Raw genomic sequence first — 15,951 nt, 5'->3', positions numbered from 1 at the left:
CACATTCAGTCAACACCCCGTTCTCTGCTTGTTGTCACTTTCTTTGTTGACAGTCTTAATTGCCTAGCGTGGCCCCATTCAACGTGAGAGGGACACAATATTGTGAAGACCACCCACACGCACAAATTAAAGAATGGGAGCATATACCTATTTATATTGATTACATTGAATTTCACTGAAGTGAATATCACGCGGAAATTACTGTAACCCAGAGTGCCATATACATTTGCTGAGGCCACTTTGATACATTAACTATTCATTAATTTTATTTACAGAGGGACAACAAAAAACATGCTCCAGGCTGAAAATGCCAGCTGCACTTTGGATGCAACTGCTAAGGTTCAAGTAACTAATTGTCATTTAATAGCACATTTTATGTACTGTACACCTGTAGTAAACATTAACTTTGCCACAATTTTGTGCTTGCCACCTATCAGTCCATCTCCTCCGACAGTCAGAAACGCTCTGCTTCTCCATTTTCTTGTTTTCTTTCCCTTCCGTCTTTCACAGTCTGCTGGACGTTAGAGGAAGATAGTGTCTTTTTTTATGCTTGTCGTGTGTGTGTTGTGTGAATATGACTTATGGTGTCTACACTCACGTATACAGCCAGGTGTGTATCCTGGGTGACACAGCCTTATTTGTTTGCTGTTTTTTTTTTTTTTTTTTTACCTGCTGCGTGGCTTCTATCTTGCAAAAAATATGGTTGGATAAACCTCGGCAAAGACGCCTGCTTGTTGAGGTGTGACTTGCGTATCACAACCTTTCTGTCAGTGTATTCATCCACCTTAAAAGCAAAAAGAATATAGATTTTTAACACAGCCACCCACAATGTAGACATATTAGGGATGAGAACTCTTGTACATTTATCAAATTCACCATGTTCAAAAACTAGGAATTTACATAAAACTTTTTTAATACAGTGTACAAAGTTAAATATTTTGTATGTGTATGTCATAAAAGTTGTCTGCACTATTGCACATGTTTACCACATCTACCATGTTTTAAACTAGAAAGAATAGAAAGAACTTTATTTCGTCACATGTACGACATGTAGTGAAATTTGTCTCGTAATTTAAACCAGCCTCTTGCGGAGTAGTGGGCAGCCATCGCACGGTGCCCAATGACCAGATCTGGCTCGTAGGTCAGCATCTTGGTCAGTGAAACATCCATATGTGGCCGACATAGGACAGTGTGGGTGAAGTGTCTGTGCCCAAGGTGTGGGTGCATGTGTGCGTGCATGTGTGTGCCGTCAGCTCTCCTTTGTATTAGCTTGTCCTGGCCTCAGCAACAGCAACAGCGTGATAAAGAAATGATGTGTTGTGCGAATCTGAGTTTTGGGGCCTGCAGGAATAACATGGAGAAGCAATAGCTCACCTCAGCAATTTGTGTGTGTGTGTGTGTGTGTGTGTGTGTGTGTGTGTGTGTGTGTGTGCGTGTGCGTGTGTGTGTGTGTGTGTCTTTGCGCGTGTCACAGAGATGTGTTTTGTAGCTCACTTGCTGTGTGTATTTTTTTATGTACTGTATATGTGTCAATTAGAGTTGTCTCTCAGATGGGCATACTTGTCTTTATTAAACCTCCCCTCAATAACCCCGCTTTTTCATTCTGGCTTGGACCCCTCATCCCACCCTCACTCCTCCTTCCCTCCCTGCTGTGTTCTTATCTAAAGCGTGGTGCTGGCAGACGGGACAGGCCAGTGGCTGATAGCAATTGTTTATCCCACGGTGCAGAATTGCTGATTTGTCTTGTGCTGCTGCTGTTTTTTTTTTTTCCCTGACAGCGAGATGCTCATCTATCTCTCCCTCCTCTCTCTCTCGCCCGCAGATACAGATATTGGCACGTATCAGTACTACGATAAAGGGGAGCCAGGTAAATAGTGTTTATATTGGGTTTGTGTTTAAGATAAGTTGTATTTGTTTTCACAATGCTCACATAAGACGCAGACACACATAAGGCTTATTGGCCCTGGGCATTATAGCTGCTTTTTGGGGTCTTTCATCATTCCTGTGCACACAGAGGCTGTAGTATGTAGGATTTACATGCTAAAACCTTACACACACATGTGCACAGGTTATTATTAGGCCCTCTTTCTCTTGCCCTCCCCATGCTGCTGTTGACCCGGAGTCCTGCCACAAAGCGAACTAAACTGTTGACTTTCTCCTAGATCACATAGCAAGAGGCCCCGTGTAGTCCATCCTCGTGTTGCCTCAGGACAAAAGGCTTTGCTGTAGTGCCGGGAAGCGCTCAAAATGTTCCCCCGCTGCCGTAGCGTATAGTACAAGCTCAGTGATGCAGTAAAAGACACATCTGTATATCTGAATCTGAATACGTATATTTGCGGCTAAAAAGGTCATCTACAATAGCCGTAGGGTGCAAGAAAATTTTAAAAATAATTTGTTGTATTTGAAGTCTGGCCATATAACACATAGCAGAGCTGCCAACTCTCTTTGGGAAATTGACCTTGTCTCATGAAATTCCCGAATAACGTTACAAATCTCTCGGATTGTGATATTTTTGTGTGAATATAAAATACTTTGTTTTGTCAAACAAATTCTGAAACTGATGAATAGATATTGTGCGAATGTCTTATGTTAAGATTGAGATCAATGCGGCATTGAAGACAACCAAAAGTAAAAAGCCGCATTCCTGGCGGCTCTAGCGCAGTATGCCGCCTACGAGTGCGCATAGCTAACTTTAATTACCTAGCAAATATTAAAATGACCAAAGAATATTGTTGTATTTAGAAATGCTTTTGGTAAGTAGAAGAGCTAAAAGAGGATGCAGTACGACATCATCATTAGCCATTTTAATCTCATACAGCCTGCTATTAAAAATAGCTTAATGAGTTAAAGACACAACACCTGTGATGTTAAATCGTCACATGAGAACTTGAATTGAGCTCTTATGGTCAACCACACCTTACCAATTCACTCAGAATCAGCTGAGGGACATTGGTATGGATTTGGGGTGACACTCTCTTTTCTTTAATGCCTTTCTCTCCACATGCATGTTTTATTCCTCGTCTCTTTTCATTGATCTGTGTACACTTGTTGTCTTTTCTTTTTCGCTCTAATCATGGGCTTTCTCTTCCTCCTCACTCATCTGAAAAGCTGCCTTCTCTTTCCTTCCCATCTTCAGCGAAGAAAAGACGCTCTGGCTTCCAAATCCTTTCATTTGGAGAGCTGCGAAAGTGTGGCTTGATATCAGAGTGCAGGGGGAGTAAGCAACATCCAAAAGTATTGCAACATTTTCACACAGGATTGTAATGATAGCTGAGGTCTTGCTTTCATTGCAAACTGTAGCTTATATCACACCACACTTTACCTGCAGCTCTGTGTGCATGCAGCTTAAATATATGCATTAATACAATTCTACACTATGTAAATAATATTATTAAATATAATCAGATTTGCTGTTCCATCATTTGTCACTGTAACTGTGTTGATGTCCTACACTGGCATGCAGTCCTTTTAAGCAGCTGTTATGTCTTTCTCGGTGAGAGTTGAGGTCTTCGTCTCCCCACTAGAGGGAGACCCAGGCTCACTCGAGTGGCCTCGGGGGGCCCCCCTGCAGCCAAAACCCATCAGCCCTCCCTGTCTGGCCCTGTAGCAGGTGCCCATGTATGGGCCTGTCTGGCCCCCCTCACCTCTTTATCTGATTAATACTACTTATTCAGGAGGTGTCCCTGCCTGCCAGAGGGCCTTGCAACTAGGCTGGCCACCTTCTTGCTCACTGCGACCCCACCAAGAGGCACATTTGCGGGTCGCACTTTGCCAAAATGGCTTCATGAAGTCATGGTGGTGTTTGAGCTTCATGCGGTGTTGTTGTTACAAATTAAAATAAAAAGAGACGATTATAACTCTTAATGTGTTTCCACTTGCAGCCAATCTCCTGGAGCATCACTATTACAATGAGAAACTGCAGTTCAGTGAAGGTAAATTTAATTTCTTCAAGCTGTAGGTATAGCAGTGTTTGTGCTCCAATTATGTTAGCATCTTCCTTTTATTCCCCATCACATCCCTCCCATTCTGTGTTTTTTTTCCCAGTAGTGGAATACAAACACCCTTATCAGGAGACAAACACACCCAATCCCTGACCCACCCCATTCACCCAACCCACATTTACATGCATATCTGTTTACCTCCTCTTCACACTCATTCTTAATGGAAAAGCCCACTCCTAAATGGTTATTTTTAGCCGATGCACCCCATTGAAAACAACAGTCGTCCCTTTTTTCCTCCTATTGAAGTCTAGATACTTTATACAGTACGTGGCCAGGAGCAGATACTCAAATTCAATTATCTGTTCTTTTTATTTCTCTCGCTGGTTAGCCACCAGGAGGGGGAAATGAACATGAAGGGGCCTTTGCACGCGGCACGTGTCCCGGTATGTGGCGCTAACCGAGAGGTTGCGTCGGGGAGATAACTTGAGTGCGCACAATTAAGTATGTACTTCTCCTCAAGGACCAGTTTGTGTGTTTTGAAAGGACATTTGGCTTTCAGTGTGGCGACTTCCTGCTAAAAGACTTAGGACTTGTGCTGCTCTGGGGATGGCTCACGGATTGAAAACCACTTATTTGTCAGTATTGTGTTTTTTTTTTTATAATAATGATCAGATTTCAGGTATTAATTCATCATAGTGTTTATAATTGTGGTTGTAGTTTGCTGTGGTGTACAAATGCACTACATTGGCTCTTGGTATGATGTGGTGCAGTTCTACATGACTGCAAACTACAAGTAGAATTTATCAAGAATGTTTTTGTATAATTTTTGATACAACTCATGCTTTGATCTCATTAGCTCACGCGGGTTTAACTAATGAAGTGTCCTGTCTGTGTAAATGGGTGCTTGAAGTACTGGATTGTACTAAACTTACTTTACTTGTAGTAAATAGTAATAACAAGTAGTACATGGATAAAGGTCTGTGAATACTTTGATTTTAAAATGTAATACAAAAACTGGAAATCTGTATGTAATCATCAAATTAGTTATATTCTTTCAGAACATGCTTAGCATCACGTTTGAAACTACTTCTTTCTCAAGCTCATCTTGTCTTGTCAGCACCTTTTATTTGGCACCTTGACCCCTGTCACTCCAACTGAACCTAAATGTCTTGATTTTTGTTCACATTCTTCTGACTTTTTTTCCTGTCTGATTTCTCCAGTTTCTTTTTTTTTGTGTTAACTTCAAGTCACATGATCTTCGGATTGGTTTTGTCTTTTAGCTCGAGGCTACTCGTGGACCCCCGTGAACCGCCGACCAGAGAGGCTGCGTGATTCGCTGAAGGAGCTAGAGGTGCCCGCCTCTGCTCTTCAATCCCCCCCTCCCTACTAACCCTTCCATCCTCTTCCTCCCTCTGGGGATTTTCAGAGTTTTCCCTTTCCGAAACGGTTGATTGATTAACAAATAGGGGCATTCTCTCTCCTTTCTGCCTCTGCCTTCACTCTCCCCGTCATTCTCGTTTGTTCTCTTGCCTCCTGCTTCTCTCTCATCACCTCTCTTTTGGCCGAGCTCTGTCATCGAGGGGGATATTTGAGGGGATCAGGGACCTGCTGGCTGCCCCTCATCCCTTCCCTTCCTCCCTCCTTCTCTTCCTCCTCCTTTCCTTCCTCTCCCCTCATTCACCCCCACCCTCACCCCTGTACTTGGGGCAGTCGTACAGACCTGGCTTTGTTTGCTGGAACCTGTCTGTGGCTACGCACGCACACACACACACACACACACACACACACACACACACACACACACACACACACACACACACCTCACTCGTAACCATTGTCTGAAACTAGAAACACCCCAGCTTACCTCCACGCCTCGTCCTTCTCCTCCTCCTCCGTCCTTCTCCCCACCCATCCAATCACCCCAGCTGGGGTTGGAATGTGGCAGGAATGACTGACCTTACACACACACACACACACACACACAAGCAATCCAAGCAGGCAGGCAAACCTGTGTTGGCAAGTTATGTGTACTACCAACACAATGAATGTAAGAGTGAGGGAGGGCAGATTGTTTTACAGCCGTTCACCGTTTTCAGAGAAGTATGAAGTATGTTCTACTACTGCACTTGTTATCAAGGGTTAGGATGTGCATGTGCTCTGCTTGCAGGTACTACAAGGCACTATGAGGTGGTATTTCCAGTACCTTGTCAGCGGGGATTCCAAACATGCATAACAGATATCATCGATGACGTAAAGCACTGCTGGTCCCTCAGTATTTGTGAATTTACGGCTAAAAAGGCTACGGTACATTAGCTGGCTATGTTGCTGCAGCTTACCTATGGACGCTATTGAAGCGTCCATAGACCACTGTCTTGATGCCCTCAGCCTTATGTGTCTTTGATCGTAGTAAATGCGGCTTAATTTTGGCAGTTGTACTACTTTGTTATGGTTTAAGTTATTAATACTAATAATTAAATTTATACTACTTTGAAGTTTGATTAGTCAATAGCATCATTAGTTCATTTTATGAAACTAAGTTTAGTCATTTGCAAACGCAGTAATCAAAGCAAATGGTCCTAAGATGGATGGAGGAAGGACCAAGTTCACAAACCCTTGAAATCATTTTGATCTCGACAGAGCAAACTATAAGTATGAAAGCACCATTATTGTCTTGTGTTGTTTATCTTTCATTTTCCTATTCAGGAACTGTTGCAGACCAATACCTGCCTTCACACCAGATGGAGGAACAAGCATTGCTGCCAGGTACACACACACTGACACGCACACACACTTCTTTCAACTTTATGGAGCGGCACTTCCTCAGGTCCTTCCAAACCAGGCCACACATGTGTAAGTAACTTTACTGCAATTTGGTGAATGTGGTTGTCATTTGTCTTTTTTCTTGTGTCCTATTTGCAGCTCATACTGGGCAGTGGCATACTGGTGACCTTGACCCTCAGCGGGCTCCAACTTGAGCAAGTGTGCATCGACCGAGTGCTCGTGGGCCGACTGCCAGGCGACACCTTGACTGGTGGTTGGTTAGACTCACATAACAACTCCTGTTTTGAACAATGCTTTTTAAATTCCCTGATTACCTGCCTCGTTGTGAGGCGTGTGTTTTCACTTAAGTTATTGAATGTTTCCTTCCACCCTGCAATTGGCTGGCGACCATTCTCGAGTGGACTTCTTGCCCAAAGTCAGATGGGATACACTCCGGCTTACCCATGACTTTAATGAGGACAAGCGGTATAGAAAATGGATGGATGGATGTTTCCTTTCCTTATAAAAGACTATGGCACACTTTACACTGTGCTAATAATAAGAGTCACCCTTGTACATATTGCTTTGAAGAGAGTGAATTTGGCTGTCGTGGTGACTTCATCAAGTTGTCAGCATTATTTTGCACAGACAGTTAACCTGTCGCAGACACTATTTGTTACCACAATACATTTACCACAGACACACATAATAGGTGCCACAGGTGAGCAAGGCGACTCTGGTAGCTAATTGCAAGCAAATCCTTTTGTGTTATGTGTCCAGGGGCCTTCCCTTAAGAGCATCCATCAGTGTTTTTCCTCCATTGCGTCCAGGGAGACCCACCTCAACACACCCACCCCCCCACCGCCTCCCTCCCTCGCTGCACTACCCTCACTCGGCAGACCTGGCAAGAGAGAATTAGCACCGGCCCAAATCTGCTAATTATTTCTTTCTTTCTGTATCAATTATTTGTTCATAACATCGCCCTCCCTGCTTCCGTGCGGGGTCTCAAGACACCCGATAAAGCTCCAGTAGCGGCTGCGTGCACACATACACATTGGTTCGCACACAAGCACATATGTAATGAAAGCCACACACATTTATTCATTCATTTTTTTTTATTTTTATAAAGACCAACAACTGTTTGCTTCTTACTCCCTCACTTAATGTTGCATGTAAGCGCAGCACACATGTACATACACATGCACACTTGCTCAAAGGTACACATACAGCGAGCTGCCTCCCGCTGTGCTTCATTCAAAGCCTCAGAGGCACTAATTATTAGAGTAATGGTTGTGCGAGGGTGGGTTCAAGGGGGGATTGCGTGGGTGTGTGCACGTTAGAAGCTGTTCTCACATCTGTCACTCTGTTAAATTAGCCTACTTAGACAAGCAGAGGAGGCCAGAGTGTAAAGACTCTGGAGTACATTTTGTGATGTGTACTATTAGAGAGACAGTTTTCTGTCATGTTCCATGTGACATGTCAATCAGTTTATTTAAGGCCTTGCACACTCTAATGTTATTTATAGTATTTTGTTTGTTTACCCCTCTAAAGTTGCACAAAAAACCCTGAAGACGTTGAACTCTCATTATGTAACGTTTTTACATTTTTCTTTGATGCCATTACAGAAGGGTGCCAAAAAAGAAGTATGACGATGGCCATAGAACCAGACACGACAACGTAGTTGTAGTGTAGCGATGAAAGTGGTTCACCCGTCCGTGTCTGTCCTGGCTGCTCAGTACAATATGACCAAGTCAGCAATAATTTAGCCTCAAAAATAAAACTAAAGTGTAAAGTGCGCCGCAAAGTCAGCTGTTGAAGAGAAGTGAAGAGAAACATTTATCGGATGCACGTCAGACGAGACAATTCAACATTTAGTAGCAAAAAGTACTTTCTTAAATGCTACAAATCATTTAGTTATAAATAATTCTTATTAGCTTGTACAGTTGAAAGTTTTATGATGGTGCCACTTTTACTCTGGAACAGATTATTTCAATTTCAATGGCTCTGAATCCAAACATATCAGAGCACAGCCAGCGTCCCAGAAGAAAGAATTGCGTTAGACATTTGGAGTTCCAATGTCTTGCTACCTTATCTTCATTCAGTTCATCGTTTGCCAGCTGTAGTTTTTCTTTAAAGGTGTGACAGAAAAAAAACATTTGTAAAGAAACCTTTATAGCATTTGAATGCAGAAAATAATCCTGTTTTTGCTTCCACATTGATTGAACTAAATATCTGGGAGAGCTACTCAGTTCCGTACGGGTCGTCTTTGATTTCACCATGCAACAATGAGGGATTACTGCCCTTTCTTAAACTTTGAATTGTTCGCGGTCTCTGCATTGCTGTATTTCCATCATTGCATCACAGAGCACGCTAGATTACATATGTTTACACCGTCAAAGTATTAGCAATGTCCTCTGGGCGAGCGCGCAGATGCTTCGTGATTAAGCATCCTTAAGTGATTTTTCATAGCCAGTTTCATTTACTCGTGTTTTAAATGTGCTTTGGTTAAGCCCATTGGCCTCTTATGTCAACATGCTGCTGAAGAGATGGCATTAAAAGGATTTAGTGTGGGGATGTGCGTTTCTGCCTGTGTGCATGTGGTGGGGGCATGCACATGCTTGAACATGCGTAAAGTTTAGTTTGTGCTTGCGGGTGTGAATGTATGGCACTATACAGCATGTGTTAGTTTTTGCATATGTGAAACATGGCCGAACTCGTAACTGTACAAAAGCATGCGTGTGTGTGTGCGCATGTGTGTGTATGGGGGAAGGATCAGGATGGTCTGGACTATAATGCCAAATCAGCCACCTGGTCCCACATTGGGCCACGGCCTGGTCTCATATCCTCGCCTTCATTTGGGAATGAATGGGATTAATCCTAATCCCGTTTATAGACACCCATAGAGATCAATACTAAACTGAATTTAACTCTGATTTGCCTTTAATCTATCACAAAGATGCTTAGTATTGCATTAACTGTTGTGTCTAAAATCCAGTGTGTGGCTCATAACTTTATTTTGTGATGGCTTTTAAGCCTTGAACCCATTCTGACAAATTCTTCATAATCCAACTTCAGCAGAGGGACAGACTGTGAGGGCGGATCCACTGACCTGATTTATGTTGTTCCGTTTTCTGCATTTTTAAGTATTCTTCCCCTTTTTCTTTGTGAATATTTTCATATTAATTTAGGAAAGATGATTTATTTGAAGTGTAATCATAGCACTACTCTTGCATGTAGATACACACACACACACACACACACACACACACACATACCGTGGTTAATTTTCGGTTAGATTTCCAAATCTCGGGGTGCAGTCTTACTCATTCAACTCAAAGCAGCATATCTGAGAGACATGTGTTACAACCCCCCTCCCTTGTTTTCCGTTTAATTGGTTTCATAAACAGATTAATTTGAAGGAGGGGGCAGGTCTTAATTGCTAATCAGCGTTTCCATGTGGCTCCTGAAGAGTTGAACAGGATCGAGTGTGTTTTCCTACAAAAAAATAAGGCCTTCAAGCTTGTCGAATTCTGAGCGGAACGGAAAAGAGGGGAGAAGGGAGAACACAGGCAGCAGCAGAGAGGGAAAGAGGACACAAAGTAGGAAGGAAGCCAGGAATACAAATAGGAAAAAGCCAAAGTGGTAACCATGTATGCTATATAGACAAAAGCATTGAAACTCACTTGATCAGTCAGGCTTGGCCTAATTACCTTTACTTCTTAATTCTTCATTTTAGCAAGACATTTTACTTTATATACTGTGTTGTAAAAGTCTGATAACCTTCTGTTGAGTTTGGATATATAATCCTCCATCTTGGCAGTCATATTCATTAATTCATTCATTCAGCAGAGCATAAAATATATTTAATGCATTTAACTTGCTGCTCTCCAGCTGGTGCTGCTGCTGTAAAAAAAAAAAAAAAAAAAAGCAAAGCAAGCCTCTACCCCTTAAGAATGAAGATCATACTGCAGCCGCCTTCGCGTATGATATTTGTCTGTACCAGGTGTCACCAACGTGGTGCCTGCGGGCACCAGGTAGCCCCCCACGACCACATGAGGTGCCCGCAAGCCTACTTTTCATTCAGGTTTTCAGTTAATAATGAAAGAACAGTAGAAAGAAATGCATTCTGAAATACAAAATGTGAGTTGTGGACACCAGCATTTTGTTATTGTTCTGGTAAAACAAGCATATTCACTTTGTTTGGGTTTAAAATAAGCTCTGAAAATAAATGTTACAAAAATGAGTAGCTCTTGGCCATTTTCATTTTGTAAAAGTAGCTCTCACAAGGAAAAACGTTGGTGACCCCTGCTCTGTACAGTCATCCCTGGTTTATTGCGGTTAATTGATTCCAGACGTGACTGTGATAAGTGAATTTTTGTGAAGTAGGATTCAATATTAGTAAATGAAATATTTTCGTAGTTAGAGCATAGAAAACCTGTTGATGACTTTTTCTAAAAATGATTTTTACCATTATTAGAGCCTCGTAGACATGGAAAAACAGCCCATAGTCTCCTTTACACTCCTATTATTCTTTGTTTTCAACATATTGCTCAACTGTAATGCACAGGCTAAGGGATCACTGCAGGGATGCAAGAGACGGCCGCCGCTTTTAGCATAGCATGCTACCCGGTTAGCCTCCAATATATTTATTTTTGAAGGACAAAGTAACAAGCCAAAAACTTACCACTTCCACACGGAATGGGAGAAGAACTTTTTTTTCACTATGTCATGTCGGACTTGCCGTGGCTGACTCCATGCAGTGTGAAGGTAATCTTGTCTAATATCATGTCTGATCAGGGTAACATTACTGACCCCTAGTGACCAGAATACTACATATAACTTGTCTTTCAATATTTTATTGACTAATAATAGGTCATAGTCAACCACAAAACAGCGGTCATGTTTTGCTAATTTAATAAAAAAAAAACACAATAGAGTGAAGGAGCGATGTTCAAATGTATGTTATGTATGTTATTGTCTGATTAGCAAGAATAATGATGTCAGACAATATTAAAGTCATTACACATGCTATAGAAAGTCATGGTGAACAATAAAATTGTTTTGCAACATTATATTACTGGCGACATGCTGACAAACAGAAACATGACAGCCAACTCGGTGCACTCAGTGAGTGGCACTCAGGAAATATGCAAATTTGGCATTTTTTTTTCTGAAGAAAATGTTTAAAATGATTGATATAATACAGAAAATACATTTATAACAGCTCAATGGAAACAGTAATATTTATTTTATGTTATTTGTTTTTGCTCTGCATCACCTGCCTCCTCTGACCGCATGTCACTGCATTTTGGACAATTGTATGCTTGGCAACAGTTGTGGGAATGCCCTTTTCTGTCCCCAGTGCACAAACCAAGGTCCAAAAAGGCATGCTTGGATGGGTTTGCTGTGGAAGAACTTGTAGCAAAGCCAGAAGGCCGTCTCTCAAATACAAAGTCAGTAACCTCTGACCTCACAAATGGACAAAAAGTCCTGCAGTCACACTCAAAAATCTTGTAGAAAGTCTAACCCAGACATAGAGAAGCTGTCATAGCTGCAAGGAAGGAGAACACTACCACGTTTTACTCACTTGTCACTTCTTGTCAGTGGAAATACCTCATCCCAACGCTTTTGTCCATATTGTGCGTACATCTATATGTTGTTGGCATCTTTGCATCATAGCCTCAAGCATCCCTTCTTTACATTTAATGAGAAACGTGTCCATGTTCCTTTGGCAGCGGTGCTGAGCGACCGGCTGATTCTGCTGTCCTTCCTAAAGCAGAGCCAAGTGGCAGCTGTTTTCCTCAGCAAAAAGAACCAGGACTCCCAGGAGGCTGGCAGGGACACAGACAAACTCTCAGCCTCTGAAATCAAGGTACAGTGAAACACACAGGCACTCATGCACGTACCAGTGGTGTGCCGTCAGGGCCAGCAAAGCCTTCTATGCTGGCCTAAACACTGCAGAAGCACTGACCTACATTTACAACTTAAATTCTAGTATTTGTTGCATAAAATTGTATTGATGTATTCCCAACAGTCTATTATCTTTATTTCATGGGGTGTCTCTTGGCTGCACTGATTCCAGTACATGTACAGTATGTGTGTGTTATATATATTTTTTCCAACCAGATTTCAGCTTCTATGTGTGCTCATGACAAAATAATCTGCCCAGGGCATTCAGAATCAGTACTGACGGATGTCACTTAAACCAGGGGTCCCTAAACACTGTGCCCCAGCCTGTTACTGGTCCGTTGGCAGGGCCAAAACGGGGCCGCAGGAAAATTTAAGTTGCAATGATTAAAAAAAATACACTTAAAAAATAAATTTGTAATAACTACATCGAATTTTATGTAAATGCATGTAAATGTATTATTCAAAGAATAATAAACAGTTAGAAATCCCCCATTTTTTGCATGTTAATATTTTGTTTAATTGTTCGATGGTCCATGAACGTACCATATTTGAATTTTTGCGTCACTTTTGGTCCACTCAGCAAGTACTACGATTTAAGTCTGCATATACATTTAATACCAAATTCAAGGGGAAAGTTTAAGAAAGCAGCACATCAACATAGCAGTATCTGAAGTAGAAGTGCTAAAATACACCCTGTGGTACATCCGGGATGCATTTTTAGTGAGGTAACCGGGGTCATGTGATGTTTCGGGCCTTATATGAGAAACCCTCAGCCTTTGTAACTTGTAATGTTTTGAAATGGTTATATTATAATTTATATGCTAAAGAATATAACATGATATATATCGTTATAACAAGAGGCTGCAACGTACGCAATATGCTATATGAATTTTTGGCCATATCGCCCATCCCAATGGCCAATTACACAAAATAGATGAAATTAGAATAAAATTTCATGAGAATGAAATTGTCTTTCATTAAGGAAGGACACTGGAGACTCACTGCTGATGATACTAATGTACTTTTGTCCATCTTTGGTGTTACAATGCCAGATGGTGACCGACATCATCACATCACTGCCACACCCTTTTGTGTGTCCAGGTGTGTCTGCATCTCAGGGTTGTTGTTTTTTTTTTTTTTTTTTAAAGCAGCAGCCACCTTGAACAGCGCTTGCAACATAAGTGTGCACATTAACTACCCTTCCCCCCACCTCACAGTAAACGTAGATACATGCATCGCCTGCCCTGGTCCAGTGGGCTAAGCTGGAGAGGGAATGGGGGGGCTACAAGGGGAGGCTCAGCTAATCCGGCCCACAGAAAAGTGGTTTCTGATTATTGCTGACCAGCAAACGCAACAAAATATAAAAATATATTTATCTAGGAAGAGATGAGAGGGCATGCAGGGGCTAGATATATAGCGCGTTATTAACACTGTGGGCTCCCCCCCCACCCATTTCAGTTGTCAGTGATCCACCATTCAGCTTTTTTGGCCAGCACTTTATACCCTTCCCTCCATCATTTTCATTCATCCCTCTGTATCCTCCTGGGAAGCATCCTATTCATTTGTGTCCTTTGTAGTAGACATGTGTTTTTGGTGTACAATCGTCCCTTGTTTATCACTGTTAATTGGTTCCAGAGCCGACCGCGATAAGTGCATTTTTGCGAAGTAGGTTTCAATAGTAATAAAGTGAATATTTTCATAGTTGGAGCATAGAAAACCTGTATGACTTTGTAAATACGGGTTTTAACATTATTAGAGCCCTGTAGACATTAAATAACAGCCCAATAGTCACTTTAAAGCTTGGTTTATGCTTGACGCATCCGTGAGGTTCGCATGGCTCGGCGCAGCCAAATTACGTCACTTTTGCAAACACGCCCCTCAGCGCGGTGTCCACGCGGCCCAAATTTTCCGTACCTCACACCTACGAAATTTTCTAACTACGCGGACCGTCCCGTGTGGAAAAACATGGCAGACAAGCAAGAGCACCTGGCGGCGGAGATTTGAAAATACAGACATCTTTATGATTCGGCTCATAGAAATCACTGCGATCAACAGATTGTCATCAATTATTGGAGAGAAATTGCTGCCCGTCTTGGAAGAGACGAGGAGGCAGTACAAAAAAAAAGTTGGGACAAATTTAAGAGGCCGATATGTGAAGACAAGAAAGGGCGCTAAAGGGAAAAGTGGTGATCCAGGAGGAGGCAAGAATGCCCCACCAATGCTACAAATAACTTCCAATATTTTTTGGCTAATAATAGCCATAGTCAACCATGAAACAGAGATCAAAATAAAAATATATATTTTTTAAATAAAATTGTAAATCGTGAGTTGTAGTTTCAGCCAGGAAATCACAAAAATTTTTATTGAAAGATACTTTTTTGCCTTGGTTCTCAAGAGGATCTTGTGACGGTTGATGATTGTGGTCATGCTTTTCTGACAGTCGGTTACAATAGGTACACCTGTTTGTGTCTAAGTGCGTGTGTGAGAGAGCATGCATCCCTCTCCCAAAAATACCAAGAGAGCTCATTACTGTGCGACTGTAGAGCGTGGCGGACCTTCCCACAAAATATGCACATTGCTAAAATAATCCCAGCAGAACAACAGACACACACACACATACATTAATAATGGAAGATGAAAAATAACCTGAGACATGAAAGTAAGGAGGATGAGAAACGGACTACAAGGAGATGTTAGCAGTTGTTTCAAATGCCCCAGGTGTGTGAATACAAATAGCACTGATGTTAAATACTTGGTTACTTTGTTACTGTCTGCCCTGTTTTATCTCTCAGCACCTTGTCCTCATGTTTCTTTCCTTACTCAGGTGAAATGTGTGGAACTATCAGGGTGGGCACATGGCCCCCACCAAGGTGTGGCTCTCAACCGCTTACAGGACGTGGCGCTGTGCTGGTGGAGGTGTAGCGAGCAAGATGAGGAGCAGTTGCCCTGGGCCCCTGCAAACGTGCACAGGAACAATCTGGTCCTGTTGAGCTGCTCGCCCTCGGAGGGTCTCCAGGTAGCCAGTCACAACACACTCATTCTCTGGATGCACTCTCCCTGCTTCCACTGTACTTTTCGTCCAAAAAATGGAGTAAAGAAAACAGAGGTTTAGTAATTATGATGTAATTCGGTTAACTGTGCAAGTTTTGAAATTAGTCACTCGAGAGGCTGGTCTCAGATGAAATTTGGTTCAGTAATGTGGTAAATAGCTTTCTCTTTATCTTATTTACATGACAGCATGCAGGTCGTGTCTACAATTTATCATCTGCTTTCTGTGTTACGTGCTGAGGACCGATCTCATTAATTAAATGACGTGTTTATTTTGATTACGTTGGATTAT

At 42.0% G+C, this 15,951-nt stretch overlaps 1 protein-coding gene across 11 annotated transcripts in view; it reads left to right on the top strand.

Annotated features, from left to right (window-relative positions):
• The window catches only part of wdpcp (WD repeat containing planar cell polarity effector), an 82,957-nt gene that overhangs the window by 19,258 nt on the left and 47,748 nt on the right, over positions 1-15,951 (top strand). For all 11 annotated transcript variants that reach the window (XM_054798285.1, XM_054798279.1, XM_054798282.1 and 8 more), the window contains exons 6-12: positions 1,823-1,867; positions 3,882-3,932; positions 5,222-5,292; positions 6,645-6,704; positions 6,861-6,975; positions 12,437-12,573; positions 15,436-15,627. In XM_054798285.1, coding sequence (XP_054654260.1) covers positions 1,823-1,867; positions 3,882-3,932; positions 5,222-5,292; positions 6,645-6,704; positions 6,861-6,975; positions 12,437-12,573; positions 15,436-15,627 — 671 coding nt within the window. The remainder of the gene's footprint in view (positions 1-1,822; positions 1,868-3,881; positions 3,933-5,221; positions 5,293-6,644; positions 6,705-6,860; positions 6,976-12,436; positions 12,574-15,435; positions 15,628-15,951) is intronic.

This window comes from Dunckerocampus dactyliophorus, chromosome 14, assembly GCF_027744805.1.
Source record: "Dunckerocampus dactyliophorus isolate RoL2022-P2 chromosome 14, RoL_Ddac_1.1, whole genome shotgun sequence".
Taxonomy (NCBI): Eukaryota; Metazoa; Chordata; class Actinopteri; order Syngnathiformes; family Syngnathidae; genus Dunckerocampus; species Dunckerocampus dactyliophorus.
Note: the sequence above shows the minus strand (reverse complement) of the source record. Positions and strands in the feature narration are given on the sequence as shown.